This window comes from Ictidomys tridecemlineatus, chromosome 1 (genome assembly GCF_052094955.1).
Source record: "Ictidomys tridecemlineatus isolate mIctTri1 chromosome 1, mIctTri1.hap1, whole genome shotgun sequence".
In the NCBI taxonomy this organism is placed as follows: domain Eukaryota; kingdom Metazoa; phylum Chordata; class Mammalia; order Rodentia; family Sciuridae; genus Ictidomys; species Ictidomys tridecemlineatus.
The window spans coordinates 25,344,729-25,365,497 of NC_135477.1; the positions used below are offsets into that span (position 1 = coordinate 25,344,729).

The 20,769-nt window shown below is 38.7% G+C and overlaps 1 protein-coding gene across 2 annotated transcripts in view; it reads left to right on the forward strand.

The window, feature by feature from the left end:
• Positions 1-1,386: 1,386 nt before the first annotated feature.
• Oga (O-GlcNAcase) overlaps positions 1,387-20,769 on the forward strand; it is a 30,464-nt gene continuing 11,081 nt past the window's right edge. Inside the window, exons 1-10 of one of the 2 annotated variants that reach the window (XM_078021749.1) lie at positions 1,387-2,035; positions 6,052-6,103; positions 6,520-6,617; positions 9,496-9,626; positions 12,412-12,583; positions 13,826-13,924; positions 14,838-15,122; positions 17,767-17,925; positions 18,306-18,919; positions 19,399-19,573. In XM_078021749.1, coding sequence (XP_077877875.1) covers positions 1,834-2,035; positions 6,052-6,103; positions 6,520-6,617; positions 9,496-9,626; positions 12,412-12,583; positions 13,826-13,924; positions 14,838-15,122; positions 17,767-17,925; positions 18,306-18,919; positions 19,399-19,573 — 1,987 coding nt within the window. In that variant the 5' untranslated portion in view covers positions 1,387-1,833. Of the gene's footprint in view, positions 2,036-4,391; positions 4,954-6,051; positions 6,104-6,519; positions 6,618-9,495; positions 9,627-12,411; positions 12,584-13,825; positions 13,925-14,837; positions 15,123-17,766; positions 17,926-18,305; positions 18,920-19,398; positions 19,574-20,769 lie in introns of those variants that run through there. The other variant, XM_078021689.1, reaches the window with a different exon arrangement.

Below are 20,769 nucleotides of genomic sequence, written 5' to 3' on the forward strand. Positions count from 1 at the left end.
CGTGGCCATTGCTGAGGCTGGCTTTGAATTTGTGATCTTCCCATCTCAGCCTCCTGAGCCACTGGGATTATAGGCATGCCCCACTGCGCTGGGCCCGAAAGTTTTATTTTGAACTCATGGTTTCAGAGGTTTCAGTCCACGGTTGGGAAGTGCCTTTGTTCTGGAGGAATAGCATGGTGGAAGAAAGGCACTCTACTAATGGCATTGAGAAAGTAGTGAGGGGTGGGAAGAGAGCCAGGGACAAGATATAATCCAAGGACACACCCCCACTAACCTACTTCCTCCAGCTCCCCCACCTGCCTACAATTATCACCCAGTAGTCCAAACTATTAACCAATACAATTCATTAATCTATTGATGAGGTTATAGCCCGCATGATCTAGTCATTGCTTAAAAACCTCACCTCTGAACCATGTTGTGTGAATATGAGATTTGGGGGAGAACATTAAAAATCTAAACCATAACACACATTCACTGGGTACTCCCCATTTCCAAACAAACCAGTCCTTTCAAGCCTTCTGTACTTTTAGACTCTGTTGTTTCACTTGCCTAGAGTGCTGACTTCTCTTACCACCTATTCTAGCTAATTTCTACTCATTCTTTATAATCCAGCTCAGAAATAAAGCCACAGGGTAAGGGTACCTCAGTAGTACCTGCCTAGTAAACCCAGGGCTGGAGTTCAATCCCCCAGCACAGCCAAAAGGGAACCACATCCACAGCCTCTCCCCAAAGTAGGAGTTATTACCTTTTCTGACTTCCTGAAACACTTGGGTACATCATGAAGGAATTCTGTGTGTACTTGCTTGCCTACCACCATACTGTGAGCTCATAGTGGCCCGTGAGCCCAGGACCAGGCAAGCTCAATCGGTGCCTGCTGCGTGAAGGAATGAACGAATGATTGCATCGTTAAATGGAGTTAGCTTCCAAAGTGGATAGGGAAAAATGATTCAAGGCAGAGGGGTGAGCTGAACTCCTTGGAATGGTGTCGTCACAGAACCAAGCCTGGTCAGGCGAATGTAATTAGCCAAACTATTACAAGAATCTCCATAGAAAGTAGGTCAGTTCCTTCCTGTCTCTTTAAGAACCAGAGGCTTCGTTTCCGCGCTTGCGCTTAGAGAGAGTAAACTCCTACACCCACCCCCGCTTCGCCTAATTGCCCCAAAAGGCGGTAGCCTCCTCCCATACTCCCCTTCTACTGGTGGAGTAATGGTCCGTACCAAGGTGTTGGGCTCTTTCTGGAGGGTGGCAAGCATAAGTGGTACATTCCACCGCCTGCATTACCTCCAGCTTTTCGCGTTTCCTATGTTCTATTTCCCCCTACCGAATGAAACGTAATAGGCTGGCCCCAAAGAAGGAGGGGGAGGGGGGCAGAGAGGACCGGTCTGAGCCGGTCTGCGGCGCAGGCGCAGTGCGGATAAACAGGAAGCGGGTCCTAGAGGCAGCGGCAGAGTAGAACTAGGGGCTTCGGGGGCAGCAGCGGAAAGACTTAATATTATTAAGAGGGCAACAGACACCGAGAACGAGAAGAGGAGCCTTGGCCATCGGTTTCCAGTGAACGAGAAGTCGTGGTTTCGCTCTCCTCTGCTTAGGTTTTCGGCTTCCCAGCTTAGGCTAAGGCAGCGGCTGACAAAGGGCTCGCGCCGGTGCCGCCGCCCTTCTCATCCGGGCAATCGGGCCCCTGCGGAGAGGGAGGGGGAAGGGCTGAGGGGGAGGGGAAGGAGCCGGAGGGTCGCGTGCTTGGAGCTTAGGCCCTCTCCAGGGTTCCAGTCCCGTGTCCCAACGGACGGAAGCCGAAGAGGACCCGCAGAGGTGGCGGCGGCCGGTGGCAGGAGGATGGTGCAGAAAGAGAGCCAGGCGGCGCTGGAGGAGCGGGAGAATGAACTCAGTTCTAACCCAGCCGCCTCTGCGGGCGCATCGTTGGAGCCGCCGGCAGCTCCAGCCCCTGGGGAAGACAACCCAGGAACCGGGGCTGGGGGAGCGGCAGTGACCGGGGCGGCAGGAGGGGCTCGGAGGTTCTTGTGTGGCGTGGTGGAAGGTGAGCGTTCCTTCCCGTCACGCCCCGGTATTAATATGTTCTCTCCTCAGGAAGGGAATGGGGGGGGGGTTCAGGAGGCTCTAAAAGGCTGTTACTTCCTTGGGTCCGAAACTTGGTAACAATGAGGGGTGGGGAGGTGAGGCGGTGAACTAATTTTCCCTTCTCACGTCCTTAAACGGCGTCCGATTCCCCTCTGGCTACTAACGTGCCTAACCCCACCCGGTTTGGGCATGGAGCCAGGCCGACTCCTGAGGAGGCGGTGGTAAAGAGCCTGCTGTTAGGCTCTGAGTTATACCTCTTTATACATTGGGATCTTATTCTGTAGAGTCGTCTGTTTTTTAATGGAAAGATATGTATAAAGCTGGGAGCGGTGGCGCACTCCTGTAATCCCAAGACTCGGGAGACCTAGGCAGGTATATCAAGTTGTAGGTCAGCGTCAGCATCCCTGTCTCCATTAAAAAAAAAAAAAAGTGCCCCCGTCCTATCCTTTGGTGTGGGGGAACCCATACAGACGTGCTTATTGTGCTTCTGAAGTGAAGAATAGCATAGTTGGCCATTGGTGGTTTTTTTGTGGGGGGGAAGGTGGTATCCGAGATTGAACTCGGGCATTCGACCACTGAGCCACATCCCCAGCCCTATTTTTTGTATTTTATTTAGAAATAGGGTCTCACTGAGTTGCTTAGCGCCTCACTTTCGCTAAGCCTGGCTTTGAACTCTCAATCCTCCTGCCTCCGCCTCCTAAGGCTTACAGTATTTAACAGTTACCTTCCCTTTTAGATTTTTGGCTGGCAAGCAAACTTCTCCCTCTCTGAAGATTCATTTGTTGCCTAGAAAATTGTCTGCTTTTCAACTACTGCATTTTGTCTTCCAAGGATAAAGTTTTTACTACAATAACATGTTGGAAGATATGGAATCTGAATTTAGGGACTGAAGATGAGGCTTAAATATGCGAGAATAAAAGGAATGAGTGGACATTTTGGTAGTGAGGGACAATTACCACGAGTAATTTTACAGAGTTCCAATCAGTTACTTTAGTGCTCTTTGCTTGAGTGCAACATGTATTTCAATTTTTTAATTATTATGGTCAACCCAGGGTTTTCTAGTTGTGGGTCTTATTGTCTCCTATTATGTAATGGTGCAGATAGGAGTATAAAAATGACTCTGGGAAAAAAGCTAAAAAGGTTGGTGATGCACACCTATGGGAGGTTGAGGCAGGAGGGTCATTTGAACCCAGCAACTTGGAGACCAGCAACAGTGAGACCCTGAATCCCAAAACAAAACAACTAAGATAAGGAAAAAGCAAAGGAGGATTATTTATTCTCTTGATTGAGAGCATCAGCTTTTACAGCGTGTTCACCATATGAATGTATTCTTTTGAATCAGGTGGTGATTATGGTATTTTAGATAAAGTTTAATTGCAGGGGAGAGCATGCTACTTTACAGCTTAGTAAGTCATGAAACAATTTAGCAAACTTGCCTTGCAGACCATATTCTGTTGGAGTCAGTGTTTATGAAAACATGATTGTTTTGTGTGACTTATGTGTTGATTATTTATTGGGCTTCTTCGAGCTCAGGGAGATTTAGAAAAACAATCTGTATATTGTTGTTATCAGTGATCTTGGGGTGGAAGGTGAGGAAGGAGTGATGGGGGAAATCCAAATTTCATACCTATACTGGAATGAATCTAAGGAAATTTGCCAATCCATTATACTTTCAGTAATTAATGAAGAAAACTTGCTATGGTTAAAACTGGTTTGTTTTGCATAGTATGGAAAAAGGAGTCTTTAATTCTTTTGTTCTTCCTTCTCCCATTCTTTTGTATGGTTTATTGATAACTGAACACCTGAGCCAGCACACATTTATTCCTTCCTTCCTTCCTTCATTCTTTGTTGGTACCATTCCTAAAATGGAGGAGGATCAGAAACACATTATAGTTGCTGCCAGGATTCCTTTTTTGTTTTTTGCATTTACTGTGTTAATAGCACTGCCTTCTTTTTTGTGGTGCCAACCAACCAAAACCATAAACCTGACTCTGAAAGAACCAGGTTAGGATTTCTGAAGATTAAAAATGTTCATGTTAGACATTTCAAAAAAATTTTTTTTATTTATTTAATTGGAGCATAGCTAAATCCTAATGTATATGTACTGGGGATTGAACCCAGGAACATTCTACCTCTGAGTCAGATCCTCAGGCATGCTCCAAACTTTTTTCCTTTTTTAAACAAGTCTCTAAATTGCTAAGGTGTGTCTCCTACTTAGAATCCTCTGCCATAGCTTCTGGAATAACTGGGATTATAGGTGTAAGCCACAACTTCCAGCCTTAATGCCTACTCCTTTTTTTTTTTTTTTTTTTTGTAGTTGTAGATGGATAGTATGCATTTATTTTATTTGTATATGGTGCTAAGGATTGAACCCAGTGCCTTGCACATGCTAGGCAAGCGCTCTGCCACTGAGCTATAGCCCCAGCCCTAATGCCCAGGGGGGGGAAAATAATGCTCAGGGTTTAAGAAAGCTAAGTAAGACTTGTAAAAATTTTACCCTATCAAGAATATTTTAGGGGCTGTGGCTCAAGCGGTAGCGCGCTCACCTGGCATGTGTGCGGCCTGGGTTTGATCCTCAGCACCACATACAAACAAAGATGTTGTGTCCGCCGAAAACTAAAAAATAAATATTAAAAAAATATTTTAAAACCACGTATAAGAAGTAAATACTGATTTGTCAAAAATAAAAGTGCTATCCTGGGCATGGTACAGAGGCTGAGGCAGGGGGATCTCAGAATTGAGCCTAGGCAACTTCATAAGGCCCTGTCTCAAAATGAAATGATGTAGCTCATTGGCAGAGAGAGCTCTTGCCTAGCATGTGTGAGTACCCAGTACTGCAAAACAAAAAAGACAAAATGCTCCAGCTTGGTAACATTGGTAAGTAATGAATTTTACTTTAATTTGCCATTGTTCTTTCTTGTGATGCACATTAATCATTCTGCCTAGAGAGGAGGCCATTTTGAGTTCATAATGCTTTTATTGACCTCTTCATGGCATTCTTAAGTGGTTGTTCTTGTCTCTTGCTGATGATTAGACTGAAATAGGTGGAAAGTAAAGGTTGGGCAGGCTGTAAGGTTTTGTGTAGTAGAGCTATGATTAGCATACTAGGGAACTCCAAATACCAGTTTTGTTCTTTTACATCAACTTAGGACATTAGTCTGCAAGGCTTGTTTCCTGCAATGGACATTCTGGGCAAATCAGTCATGTTCTCAAATTTTCTGATGTTGAAATCTTGTCATTGGAAATTAATGATGGTTTGCGAGTTTGCAGTTCAGGCCAATCATTAAGTTGTCAGATTCTTTTCTAATTCTAACCCTGAGTTACTTTACCTCACCCCTGAGGAAGCAGTTTATCCCCCTTCTACATATTAATTGTTATTATTAGCAATTTGGATTTCTTGACTTCTCTTTGATATTGTAAAATTGAGGTACTAGATTTGGACTGAGGGTATTGCTCAGTGGTAAAGGGCCTAGCCTGCTCAAGACCTCAGCACTGAAACAAAGTTAGATTTAAGTGTATTTGGTTTTTATTGACAGTAAAAAGAGATTTTAGGTTTAGCTATTTTTAAATAACTACCACGTAAGTAATAAATGTCACTGTATTATAAATTTATCTGAGCAAAAAAGGAATGAAAGTCACCTTTAATGTCACTATACAAAGGTAAGCAAATTTTTTTTTTTTAAGAGAGAGAGAGAAGGAATTTTAATATTTATTTTTTAGTTTTTGGTAGGCTCAACATTTTTGTTTGTATGTGGTGCTGAGGATTGAACCCGGGCCGCACACATGCCAGGCGAGCATGCTACTGCTTGAGCCACATCCCCAGCCCCTAAGCAAATCTTAATGTTTTACTAATGCTCTTCAGATTTTGGTGTACTATACACATTTTTTTACATGTATGTTTTGTAATTTGCTGTTCTCAATAAATGTTACCATATTTGAAACTTGAAAATACTTCTGTTTTTACCTTAAATCCAGGATTTTATGGAAGACCTTGGGTTATGGAACAGAGAAAAGAACTCTTTAGAAGGTAATTTTTATAATTTTTATCATATGAAGTAAAGAAGTAGAGAGGAGATCTTTAAGCCCTGGACATTTCCTTTTATTTGAAAAAAATAAAATAGCCCTAGTTTCTTAGTTAAAGAAGTATAGTTTCTTAGTTATAGAAGTAATTTTACTTTGATCTTTTATCTTTTAAGCCAGTGGTTTTCAAACTTTCCTTGGGTGAGCTGAATAGTTTTGGGGTTTTACCTATCTCACCAGAATTGAGTTTTATTCAGGACTTTAACATGTTGACATACTTTGCAATGTTAATTTTTTAAATTTAAAAGCTGTTATGTTAGAATATTATTAGTTTTGCATGAAATGCAGAAAAAAGAAAGGGAAAAATTGAGATTTGTTACCTATAAATGTAGCCTACTTAAATATGATTTTCTTTCCCCTTAGGCTCCAGAAATGGGAATTGAATACATACTTGTATGCTCCAAAAGATGACTATAAACATAGGATGTTTTGGAGAGAAATGTATTCAGTGGAGGAAGCTGGTAATCATTTTCTTTCTATTGTATAAATTCAGACTATATGAAGAAAAGAGGTATATTTTAAGTATTTTGTTTCCACTTTAAAGGTAGTTTCCTTTTATATACTAACCATTTACTCTGTGAGCTAATATAGATTGAATATATGATTCCAGGAAAAATCGGGATAAATGATGTTTTGCACTTTTTTGTTTTTTAATGGTACTGGGAATTGAACCCAGGAGTGCTTTACTATGTCCTCGGTCCATTGAGACAGGGTAAGTATTTATTAAGTAGTAGAGGCTGCCCTCAAACCTGAGAACCTCCCACCTCAGCTTTTTGAATTGATGGGATTAAAGACATGTGAAGATTATATTACTGATTATTTCTGCTTCAGGCTCTCTCATGGCTTAGTCTTTTTTAAATAATTTTTTTAACTTTATTTTTGTTTATGTATTTTTTTATGTGGTACTGAGGATCGAACCCAGTGCCTCACATGTGCAAGGCGAGTGCTCTACCACTAAGCCATAACTCCAGCCTTTGTTGCTTAGTTTTGACCACTATTAGTGATCCTGTCTTTATTTAAAATAAAGATCTTATCCTATCCAGTGAAGTGGAAGTCTATAAAAATTGTCCTAGCTATTGTGTATTGTTATGTTGAATTAATTATATTAGTTCATAAGTTAGTACTATATCATAGAACCTCCCTGTATATCAGACAGGTGGGATTTTGTTGTTGTTGTTGTTGTTGTTGTTTTGGTACTGAGAATTGAACTCAGGCTGTTTTACCATTGAGCTATATCCCCAATCCTTAAAAAACTTTTTTTTTTTTTTTTAAGTTATCAACACATTTTTTTTTTTAAAGAGAGAGTGAGAGAGGAGAGAGAGAGAGAATTTTTTTTTTTAATATTTATTTTTTAGTTCTCGGCGGACACAACATCTTTGTTGGTATGTGGTGCTGAGGATCGAACCTGGGCCGCACGCATGCCAGACGAGCGCGCTACCGCTTGAGCCACATCCCCACCCCAACACATCTTTTATTTATTTGTTTGTGGTGCTGAGGATTGAACCTAGGGCCTCACACATGCCAAGGAAGTGCTCTACTGCTGAGCCACAATGCCAGCCCTCCCCCAGTTCTTTTTATTTATTATTTTGAGACCAGGCATTAGGGAGCTCTTGAGGGCCTCACTTAAGTTGTTGAGATTAGCCTTAAACTTATGATCCTCTGGTCTTAGCTTCCCAAGTTGCTGTGTGCCACCTTGTCTGACCAAATGGTGCTTTTGGGGAGGTGATTTAGTGAATGGGGAGACATTTTCATGTTTAGAATTAAATAGTATACACATGTAACACACATGTAATTAATAAGATACTTGGTTATAGAGCTCTGCCCAGGCAGAGAGTTTTCTTAAATTATGAAGAAGCAAGTAAAACTTACCTATCTCTGTATAGTGTTGTTTACTATCTCTGTATACAGTGTTGTTTAAATTATGTAATTTAGGGCTGGGGATGTGGCTCAAGCGGTAGCGTGCTCGCCTGGCATGCGTGCGGCCCGGTTTCGAGCCTCAGCACCACATACCAACAAAGATGTTGTGTCTGCCAAGAACTAAAAAATAAATATTAAAAAAAAAATTCTCTCTCTCTCTCTCTCTCTCTCTCTCTCTCTCTCTCTCTCTCTCTCCCTCCCTCCCTCCCTCCCTCCCTCTCCCCCTCCCCCCCACCAAGAACTAAAAAATAAATATTAAAAAAAATAAAATAAATTATGTAATTTAAGTGTGCCTTAACTTAATTATTTTCTGTTGATGCTGGTAAAGAAATTTAATGTGATCAATTATCAAGATATAGTCAACCTTTAGGTATAACTGAACTTCATTCAGAAATATATCCTGGCTGAGTGTGGGGGTGCACACCTGTGGAGGCTGAGGCAGGAGAATCATAAGTTTGAGGCCAGCCTCAGCAACTTAGTGAGACCCTGCCTCAAAATAAATTTTAAAAGGATGGGGAATGTAGCTCAGTGTGGTAAAGTGCCCCTGGGTTCATTCCCCAGCATGCCCCCTCCCAAAAAAATCCTAAAGCATATAATATAGTAAATCACTTAGGAAAATTGCCTATCATATTTTTTTAAAATATGTATTTTTTAGTTATAGGTGAACACAATATCTTTATTTTTTTATTATTTTTTATTTTTATGTGGTACTGGGCGATCGAACCCAGTGCCTCATGCATGCTAGGCGAGCGCTCTACCACTGAGCCAGAGCCCCAGCCCGACATATTTTTTAAAGGCTTAAATCTGTAATGAATGTTTTCTTGAAGATAGAGATACACCTTTCAAACACTGTTGAGTATAAATGGTTTATGTTCATTAAGAAACTTGATAATACAAGATTTTCGACAAAAGGCAATGAAAAAATACTTTATTGATTTTTAACTTGTTTCCCAAAAAGGATAAAAAGTTATTTGGAAGTGAGAAGGAAGGACCTCATTTTCTTTTGATTCAAATCAAAAAAGTGGGAACTTGGCACTGTAGTGCATGCCTATATTACCAGCAGCTTAGGAGGCTGAGGCATTTGGAGCCCAAGTTCTAGTCCAGTCTCAGCAAATTAGGGCAACATAGTAAGGAGGGACTATCTAAAAATAAAAAGGTCTGGTGGAATGTGCTTAATGGTAGAGTGCCCTTAGATTCAACTCCAGTACCAAAGGAAAAAAAAACAAAAACTGAAACTTTTTTTTTTTTTTCAAATATAACATTAAATTAATTTAGGCTTGTGCCATTTTGTATGGCCTGTTATCACATTGAATATGGTAATTTTCAAAATAAACTTTTCTTGTAAATTAGAACAATTGATTTCTTCATTTGGAAAGTGAAGATTCTTATTTGCTTTCTAAAAATGTGGACTCTGTTTTTTAGAGCAACTTATGACTCTCATCTCTGCTGCCCGGGAATATGAGATAGAGTTCATCTATGCTATCTCGCCTGGATTGGATATCACTTTTTCTAACCCTAAGGAAGTATCTACATTAAAACGCAAATTGGACCAGGTAATTCCTTACTTTTTTTTTTTTTTTTTCTGGCTTAGTGCTTAAACTAATAAGTTTTCAGAATTGCTTTTATTGTGTTAAAAGGAATTCGTCTTTGTACTTTGTTTCTGTAAGTCAAAAAAACTTTACTAGAGATACCAATCTCAAATTTTAGTTTGCGTAGAGTTAGTTGCCTTATGAGAATGCTAGAGCTAGGGATGACTCAGTGGTAAAGCCACTTGCCTAGCATGTGCAAGGCCCTGGGGATTTAGGGATACTTAGAAGTGATTTGTTTGTTTATTTATTGGTACAAGGGATTGAGCCCAGAGGCACTTAACCACTGAACCACATCCCCGGCCTTTTTTTATATTTTATTTAGAGACAGGGTCTTGCTTGGTTGCTTAGGGCCTTGTTAAGTTGCTGAGGCTGGCTTTGAACTTGCAATCCTCTTCCTGAGCCACTGGGATTACAGCCATGTGCCGCTGTGCCTGGCTAGAAATGATTCTTAAAAAAATTTTGATATGGAGTAGGGACCACAAACAAGGTAATTAGGGATCATCCTTCACCACATTTTGGGAAACTGTACATACCTTTGGGTGCTTATCTGAATTCATGATTGATAGGTATACTTCTGTTTGGAAATGGATAAAGTGTAGTCCTTCCATTTCCCCGTTTCTGGGTTTAGGGTTCTTTTTGTTGATTGTTTTTGGGAGTGTTTTGGCAGTACCGGGGATTGGGCACAAGAGTATGCCACTTCTGAGCTATAACCCATTTTATGTCACTTTTATTTTGAAATAGGGTCTCACTATGTTACCAGGTTGGTCTTGAGCTTGTGATTCTCCTGTTTTAGCCTCCCAAATAGCTGGGTTTATAGGCATGCACCACCATGCCCAGCTTTCCCATTATTTTTTTTTTTAAGTGTGTTGATTTTTCTAAATAAGTATAGTGTTTCTTTAGGCAAAGGTTTATATTAGTGACATTAAAATAGCTAATAAAAATTTTAAGGTGTAGCTGAGAGTGTTGTTCAGGGGTATGTGTGGCTAGCGTGCATGAGGCCCTTTGTTTCCCCAGCACCAAGACAACAAACAAACAAATAAATAAATAAATAAAAATTTTAAAGTAGTTAAAAATGTTTATGAATGGCCCAAACATGGTGACTCAGCTGAGGCAGGAGGATTGCAAGTTCAAAACCAGCCTCAGCAATTTAGCAAGCCCTGTAGCAACTTAGCAAGACCCTATCTCAAAACAATAAAAAGGGCTGAGAATGTGGCTTGGTGGTTAAGTGCCACTGGGTCAGTCCCTGGTACCCCAACAACTTTTAAGAGGTTATTTCCCTATTTTATCAAATTCTGTTGTGTGCTTTGTGATTCATGTCTAGTTAAATCTATCCGCAAAGGTAATACTTAGGATCAATGTGTCTTTTGGGACTAGAACAGATCCTGGATTTTTCAAGTCTTAAGTTTACTTATTGGTGTTTCTATATATTTTTTTAATATGAATTTTTTAGTTTTAGGTGGATACAATATCTTTATTTTTTAATATTTTTGTGGTGCTGAGGATCGAACCCAGTGCCCCATACATGCTAGGTGAGCATTCTACCACTGAGCCACAACCCCAACCCAGTTTCTGGTTTTGTTTTTTTTTTTTTTTTGGATTTTTTATAAGCAGCAGCCAAGGAGGTAGAAACTTTGTTGGAACATATTTTTTATTGTATTTAAACCCAAAGGAAAAAATGGGCTCCAAAACTGTCTAGTATTTAACTTAGAGTGTCTTCCATTGAAAATGTAAAAAAAAAAAAAAAAAAAAGCTGGGCGCCATGGCGCATGACTGTAATCCTAGCAGCTTGGGAGGCCGAGACAGGAGGATCATGAGTTCAAAGTCAGCCTCAGCAATGGCAAGGCAATAAGTAACTCAGTGAGACCCTGTCTCTAAATAAAATACAAAAAAAGGGTGGGGGGCTGGAGTTGAGGCTCAGTGGCAGAGTGCTTGCCTAGCCCGTGTGAGCAGTGGGTTCGATTCTCAGCACCACATATACATAAACAAAATAAAGATCCATTGACAACTAAAAAATATATCTAAAAAATGGGGGCTGGGGATGTGGCTCAAGCGGTAGCGCGCTCGCCTGGCATGCGTGCGGCCTGGGTTCGATCCTCAGCACCACATACCAACAAAGATGTTGTGTCTGCCGAAAACTAATAAAATATAAAAAAAAAAAGCATTAGATATGTGTTATATGCCTCAGAATGATTCACAACAAATTATTTAAAAATATATATATATCTAAAAAATGTCGGAAGCGCTGGGATTATGGCTCAACAGTAGAACGCTCGCCTCGAATGTGCAAGGCCCTATGTTTGATCCTCAGCACCACATAAAAATAAATAAATAAAGTTTTAAAAAAAAGTCAGGGGCTGGGGATGTGGCTCAGTGGTTGAGTGCCCCTGAGCTCAATCCCTGGTACCCCCCCCCTCAAAAAAATGTAACAACAATAGGTCAGGCTTTGAACAGTTATAAGGAAGATATTTAAGTATACTAAACTCAGTACAGTGGTGCACACCTGGTTTGTAATCCCAGCAACTAAGAAGGCTTGACACAGGAGAATTGCAAGTTCGAGACCAGCCTCAGCAACTTGGCAGGATTCTGTCTCAAAGTAAGGAGGACTGGGGGATATAGCCACATGGTTCAATCCCCAGTACCAAGGGGGAAAGTATAATCACAAGAATATACTTTATTGTTGTTGTTGTTTTGTTTGTTTGTTTTAACTCTAAAATGAGCTCTGATAAGCATCTTGATTCCCTCACCCCAGGTTTCTCAGTTTGGATGCAGGTCATTTGCTTTGCTTTTTGATGATATTGACCATAATATGTGTGCAGCAGACAAAGAGGTATTCAGTTCTTTTGCTCATGCACAAGTTTCCATCACAAATGAAATTTATCAGTACCTAGGAGAGCCAGAAACTTTCCTCTTCTGTCCTACAGGTATTGTGTATACTATCTTTATATTTAACTACTTTTGAAATATGTAACTTCCAAAGGACTCTTTGTATAAGCCTTGTTATACCCTTTCTTTATTGTATAAAAGTAGGAATCCTTTTTCTGGAAAATATTTCTCAAGATCTTAGAGAAAATTAAGAGCTTATAAATGTCAATGGACAGGCAAAAATGTATTTAGTAATGAAAATATATAAACATTACATTGTTGGGATTTAAGGAGAAATAGTATTATTGAAATGAAAACTGAGGAAAAAACAAATTTACATTGCTTTTAACTTAGTCACTTTTCATTTCCTCCTACTTGTTCTCTTTTTTCTGCCCATGTATATCTGTTCCTTTTTTCACTCCTCCCACTCCCATCTGGGCTCTTATTTACAGTAGTCAGCATAGAAAGCTTAATTTTCTCCTTTTCTTCATTCCCCTCCTCCAGTTTTCTTCCATTGAAAATGTTTTAGTCTCTTTTAGTTGCTTCTTAAAAGTTTTTCCCAGACACTATTTTTGTTCTGGAACAGATAAATTAGTTTTTAGAATACTTAATTTTGTGTATATCTATTGTGAGCCATGAACTGTATTTTAATGGTCTGATACTACATGAATATTCAGATGTTATTTTTAATAAGATACTGGGAGCCAGGTGTACTGGTACAGGCCTATAATCCCAGCAATTTGGGAAGCTGAGGCAAGAAGATCCCAAGTTCAAGACCTTCCTTAGCAAGGTAGCAAGATACTGTCTCAAAGTAAAACATAAAAAGGGCTAGGGATGTAGCTCAATGCTAAATGCCCCTTGGTTCAATCCCTGGTTAAAAAAAAGGGGGGTGGTTAATTCACTAAGTCATAATTTAAAGTATAGTTGAATATTAAGCCATTGTCATAATTCTATATTTGTTTTATTTTATTATTAATTATTCTGTTTGACCTCTGATTGTAAATTTAAAATGTAGGGGATTATGTAGAAAATGATAATATTCTAGTTGTTATTATTTTAGTAATCCTATATTTCTAGTGACTATAAATCGTAAGGATTGATTGGTACTACTGTTGGAGGGAGATTATCAACTTTTATGAATTGATTGGTTCTTAAGTGAATTACCTACTTGAGTTTACGCCCTTTTAGATATGATATTGAAGCCTTTTATCACAGGATGAAAAGAATTTAGAATTGGTAGGCATTTTTTCCCATTGTAAAATCCATGACTGTTGTACCTAATTTTTTCTCTTTACATTCAGAATATTGTGGCACTTTCTGTTATCCAAATGTGTCTCAGTCTCCTTATTTAAGGACTGTGGGTGAAAAGCTTCTACCTGGAATTGAGGTCCTTTGGACAGGTAATTCTTTTACATATATACATACATTATAATATATACATACACACACAATTCTGTGTTCTTTATTCAATAAATGACCTATCTCCCCATGCACATCAGATTTCCCAAAGTTTCTAAGTCTGTTTTTTAAATCTGGTTTACAGTTCAAATAAAGTCTTGAAAAAGAACTTTCTTCAAACTGGCAACTCTTCTTTTGATCTTTGTCCACACATAAAAAGATTTTTTTTGAGACAGGGTCTCATTGTGTTGCCCAAGGTAGTCTTAAATTTAAGAACTCAGATGTTTCTCCTGTTTCTGCCTCCTGAATGAGTGATTACAGACATGTAAAAAACACCTTAAAAACCAGGTGTGGTGGTTCATACCTGTAATCCTGGTTAGCTATTTGGTAGGCTGAGTCAGGAAGATCCTAAGTTCAAGGCTAGCCTGGGCAATTTAGCAAGACCCTGTCTCAAAAAGGGCTAGGGATATAGCTCAGTGGTACATCTCTTGCCTACCATATGTGAAGCCCTGGGTACAATCCCCAGTACCTCAAAAAAGGAAAAATCTTGAAAGATTTTTGTCATGACTAATTATCTGTTACTGTGAATATTTTAATAAAGGTTTGTGGAACTGGGCTAGAGATATTGATCATAGCCCTAGAAAACTTATGTTTTGTGAATGAAAGAAATAACTAAAAAGACATATATATTGCTATGTTAGTTTAAAAAGAAAGATTGGGGCTTGGGAGTGTTTAGCTCAGTGGTAGAGCACTTGCTTAATAAGCATGAGGCCCTGCATTTGAACCTCAACACTGCAAAAAGAAGAAAGAAAAAAATTGTTATAAAGTGTATATAAAGGAAAGTACAATAAAGAGTTTTATATATAGCAGTTTTTAAAGAAAATTCTTTTAACAAATGATTATCATTATTTGTAGGTCCCAAAGTTGTTTCTAAAGAAATTCCAGTAGAGTCTATTGAAGAGGTTTCTAAGATTATTAAGAGAGCTCCAGTAATCTGGGATAACATTCATGCTAATGATTATGATCAGAAGAGGTTGTTTCTGGGCCCATACAAAGGAAGATCTACAGAACTCATCCCACGGTTAAAAGGAGTCCTGACTAATCCAAATTGTGAATTTGAAGCCAACTATGTTGCTATCCACACCCTTGCTACTTGGTACAAATCAAACATGAATGGAGTGAGAAAAGATGTAGTGATGAGTAAGTAGCTTATACTTGATCTTTGACCTTGGAAGGTGGGGTTAAATAGAACCTTTGGCAAATAATTTATTCCTTATTAGTTTTAAGAGGTTGTATTAAGCAGGTGGGCAGTGGGGTATACCTGTAATCCCTGCTACTTGGGAAACTGAGGCAGAAGTTTCACAAATTCTAGGATTGGGCAACATTGGAAGACCCCATCTCAAAAAAGGAAAAGAAAGGTTTTATTAAGAAATGCTCATTTCTGTTAATGAGAAGAAAGGGTGAGTGACCTTAAGTCACTTAATCTATTGGCCTTAGTTATTTGTTTTTAAAATGTGTCTCAATCTTTTGAAGTCTGAGTACCAGATAAGAGAGTCATTTATATTCCTATTATTCCTAGAATAATTTTCATTTTATTTGTATTTTCAAGCAGTTTTTTTCCTTTTTTTGTTGGGGGGTGGTACGAGGGATCAAACTCAGGGTCACTCGAACTCAGGACCACATCCCCAGCCCTATTTTGTATTTTATTTTATTTAGAGACAGGGTCTCACTGAGTTGCTTAGCGCCTGGCTTGTTTTGCTGAGGCTGGCTTTGAACTCAGGATCCTTCTGCCTCAGCCTCCTGCCACTGCACCTGCCTCAGGCAGTTTTCTTAAAATGGGATATTCTAGATAACTAAATATTCTGTGTTACTTCATATATCATTTACATTCAGCTTAGATTTGTGGAACACATTTACACTTTTGACATTGGCTTACTAATTTTTTATTTATGAAATTCCTAATAGAATTCTAAGAGAATACTTACTGTCCATTTATATTTTAATGACTATTATGTGGTAGGTACATCTTTTTGGGCACTGAAGACCCAAAGAGTAAAGTCTTCGTCTTTTGAAAAATCAGTCTCTGAGTTGTATAAGGCATATAGGCAGTTGTACTGTAGTGTGTTGCGTTGTAAGTTATCTATAAATGCTGAGAGAACACAGAGAAGGGAGTGATCCCTTCTGTTAAACTAGAGTGTCCAGTAAGAAAGAAGAGGATGTGGTAGTTGTATGCCTATAATCCCAGCTCTTCAGAGGGCTGAGGCAGAAGGATAAGCCTAGGCAATTTAGTAAGACCATGTCTTGGAAAATAAAAAGGGGGAGCTGAGGTTCTTTGTTTTTAAAATGTGGCTTAGTGGTAGAGCACGTCTGGCATGTGTGAGGCACTGGTTTCAGTCCTCAGCATCATGTGAAAATAAATAAAATTATGTCTATCTACAATTAAAAATAAAAAAGATTGGGGATGTAGCTTAGTGATAGGATGATGCCCTTGGGTTCAATCCTTACTACCACTAGAAAAATGAAGAATGGTGTTAAGAAGTAATTTCACAGTACCAGGGTGGTGCATACCTGTAATCGCAGCTATTTGGAAGGCTGAGGCAAGAGAATCGGCAAGTTCAAAGCTAGGCTGGGCAGTTTAGCAAGATCCTGTCTCGTAGTAGTAGTAGTAGTAGTAGTAGTAGTAGTAGTAGTAGTAGTAGTAAAAAATAAATAAATAAACATTAAAGATTGAAGTTGTAACTTGGTGGTAGAGTGCTTACCTAGCATACTAAAGTTCCTACGTTTGATCTTTAGCACAGAAAACAATTTCATGAATGTTTAAGCTGGGTTGAAGTACAAGCATAGTTTGTTGGGCATTAATGGCTCATGGGCTGGAGGGGAAAGTGCTGGACATTGAAATTTTGAAGTTATCTGAATTTTGGCCCATTTGGGGTATTGAAACATCATGATACTTGGTTGTATGTTATTGTGGTCTTTCCATTCTGTACTCCTATTTGCAGTTGTTTATTGAATCAGTATTTCCATTTATGTTCAGTCATTGTTGTTCCCCTCTTCCCAATAAAAAATAAAATTAGGATTAAGACCACAGTTCCTTCTGTATTTAGGACATTTCTTTGTCTTAAGAGATGAAGCTAAAAGAACATCATGCTAAGGAGCAGTAGACACGAGCTGAACTGGACTATGTGCAGGGAAATACAGAAAACTAAGAATAAGGGATTTTTGAATACCAACCCAAAGAGTTCATTTTTTCTACCTGGTTCTACTGTTTTTGAGCTCATTGCTTTATCTGTGTTTATGTGAGGGCTTTGTTGATTTTTCTATTCTTCCTTCCTTCATGTATTTATTAATAATGAAGTTATAAGTTCCTGAAGACTAGGGAATGTTTTTTTATGAGATCGTGATGCCTTTAACCTTGCATACCAAATAATTGATACTTAATGGATATTTGTGATAAGTTTTTCTAATGATTCTAAAATAACTGCTATTTCAATTGGGATTTTACATTTAACAGTGCATTTAGATGACTATTTAGGTAAAATGGTCTTACTTGTGTTTGCATTTTTACATTTTTCATTTAAGGTTTGTTGTTCTTTGCTTCTGTGGTTGTACTATAACAGCTAGTTGCTTTTTCCAATTTTATTTTTTATTAGAGATTTATAGTTTACACATAGTAGTTGGTTTCATATGCACAAAAATTATAAATGCATGGAATTTTTTTTCAGCTCACAGTTCTCCCTTTTCCCTTCCCCTTTTGCTCCTCTCCCCTTAGTAGTTGCTTTTTTGCCTCCCCCTTGTCAAAAGGCTTTTGTAATAAATACTACTTTGTGTTGTTGTTGTTTTTCAGCTGACAGTGAAGACAGTACTGTATCAATCCAGATAAAGTTAGAAAATGAAGGCAGTGATGAAGATATTGAAACTGATGTACTCTATAGTCCTCAGATGGCTCTAAAGCTAGCTTTAACAGAATGGTTGCAAGAGTTCGGTGTACCTCATCAGTATAGCAGTGAGTTTGGTCATTCTTTGTAAGGGGATTGGATCACTGGGTTGAATCACGAGTGAAGAACACTGTTCTTTTCCTTACCTTAGGACCAGTAACAGTAAAATTAAATGAAATTTAGGGATCTAGAGAATATGTGTTTTAAAATCTTATTTTTAGTCTTGATGAAATGCTAATTTGAAATGTTTGCCTTTAAGTATAGATCTTAAAAAGAGAAGATAATAGTTGTTACATGTTTAAGGATGTTTATTATCTGTTTCTCCCCCACTGTCCTTTCTTCCCTGCCTCCCTGGTAGTTTAGAGAAATTTCACTTTTCTTGGGGTTTTTCAAAGTGTTTGGAACTCAAATTGAGATTCCAGTTAATATCTTTTTTCTTTTTTTGTAGGTAGGCAAGTTGCACACAGTGGAGCTAAAGCAAGTGTAGTTGATGGGGCTCCCTTAGTCGCAGCTCCCTCTTTAAATGCCACAACAGTAGTTACAACAGTTTATCAGGAGCCCATTATGAGTCAGGGAGCAGCTCTGGGTGGTGAACCTACACCTCTGACCAAGGAAGAAGAAAAGAAACAGCTAGATGAGGAACCCATGGACATGGTAGTAGAGAAACAAGAAGAAACAGATCACAAGAATGACAATCAAATACTAACTGAAATTGTTGAAGCTAAAATGGCAGAGGAATTGAAACCGATGGACACTGATAAAGAAAGCATAGCTGAATCAAAATCCCCAGAGATGTCTATGCAAGAAGATTGTATTAGTGATATTGCTCCTATGCAGACTGATGAACAGACAAACAAGGAGCAGTTTGTGCCAGGTCCAAATGAAAAGCCTTTGTATACTGCAGAACCAGTGACTCTAGAAGATTTGCAGTTACTTGCTGATCTGTTCTACCTACCTTATGAGCATGGACCTAAAGGAGCACAAATGTTACGGGAATTCCAGTGGCTTCGAGCAAATAGCAGTGTAGTTAGTGTCAATTGCAAAGGCAAAGACTCTGAAAAAGTAAGCATACATAATTTAGCTGCTTTTCTAGCCAATCTGGTTCCTGTGCTGGTAACATGGGGGAGGTTCAGTTTCTTAAATGAGTATATTGGTAACTTTCAAAAAATAACTAAATAAAATATGTGGGGAGGTTTGTTGTTGTTTTTAAGCATCTGTTTTTGAGCTGGACGCTGTGGTACATGCCTGTAGTCCCAGCAGCTCGGGAGGCTGAGGAAGGAGGACCGAATGTTCAAAGCCAGCCTCATAGTTTGACGTTTTAGTTAGGAATGAAAGAATGTCAGTGATGATTTTTTTTAGGCATGTTTGTCAGTTTGGAGAGACCAACTATTTAATTGTTTATCTAGAGTTTAAGCCAGGGATTCTTTAATGTTTAGAATAAATTCCAGGTACCTGACAACATAAATAATTTAGTTTGTATCAGTCTTAGATTATTTTGTTAAGCTTACAATTTTTTAAGTATTTTTGTTCATCTTCTATAGATTGAAGAATGGAGGTCTCGAGCGGCCAAGTTTGAAGAGATGTGTGGACTAGTGATGGGAATGTTCACTCGGCTTTCCAATTGTGCCAACAGGACAATCCTTTATGACATGTACTCCTATGTTTGGGATATCAAGAGTATAATGTCTATGGTGAAGTCTTTTGTACAGTGGTTAGGTAGGTGCACCAGGAATAATATCTTCTCCTAAAATATATTGTCCCTTAAAATATATACATATATTTAAAAATTATCCCACAGGGAGAAAAACATTTTAGGGAATTGGCGAATTTCCAAATCTTGTTTAATTCTTTATCTAGGTTTCTTTCAAAGGTAGGCATTTGTTGAAGAAATGTCTCGTTATATATCGAGCACACTAATTTTTCTCCCTTGGGCTAATTCAACATAAATACATTGAAAATATGTTAGAAAGTACTGACTTTAACTTGCTCTGACTGAATGCTTCCTGGATGGGACCCCATGTACTACTACTGTCTGATTTGGAGATGAGACACTATGAAATGTGACTCTATAAGCTTTCTGCTGCTTGCTGTGTCTTCTGTAACATTAATGCTCTGTCTAATAGAACAATTGCTGAAATGACCTGAGGGGCTTGGCAAGAGGAAGCCATCCTCCCAGCCCTGTGCGCATGCGAGCTTTAGTGGAAGGCTATTCTGGTGCTACTCAGTATTATTTCACATGACTTTTTCTTTATCCTTCTACCAAGTAATTGGTTTTAGCAGGGGATAGAAATTATAGTCCCCTAAAAACTCTACATCATTCACTGGACTTTCATGTCTCCATTGAAAACAGTGATGTTTGTTCTGGAAATTCTCAAAACTTGGTAAAAAGCACCAGCATGGCCAAGTTTCTCCAGGGACCTCATTTCATTTCCAGGTTTAAGCCAGGTATAAGGAATATGTAATGAACTTACATATGGCACACAGCAGGCAGCAAAGCTGACATGTCATAGTTTTCATAGTAGTCACAAATACTATGATGGGTATCATGGTCTTAGTTATGAAATAGATGGTCTGAAACACTGTGAGCTTAGATTAACAGGTAGTAGTGTGAGATGTCTCATTTTCTGCCCATAAACCTTTGGGCTGTTAAATATTAAAAAGTAAAACAGTTTTCTTGTTATATAATGGACTGTTAAAAATTAAAGTCTTTCTCTTGGGGCTGGGATTATGGCTTAGTGGTGGAGTGCTTGCCTAACACATGTGAGGCACTGGGTTCAATCCTCAACCCCACATAAGTAAAATAAATAAATTAAGTATTATGTCCATCTACAACTAAAAAAATACTTTTAAAAAATTGAGTTTCTAAAAGTTTATTTGGCAATATAGAACTTACTTTGGGTTATTGAATATAA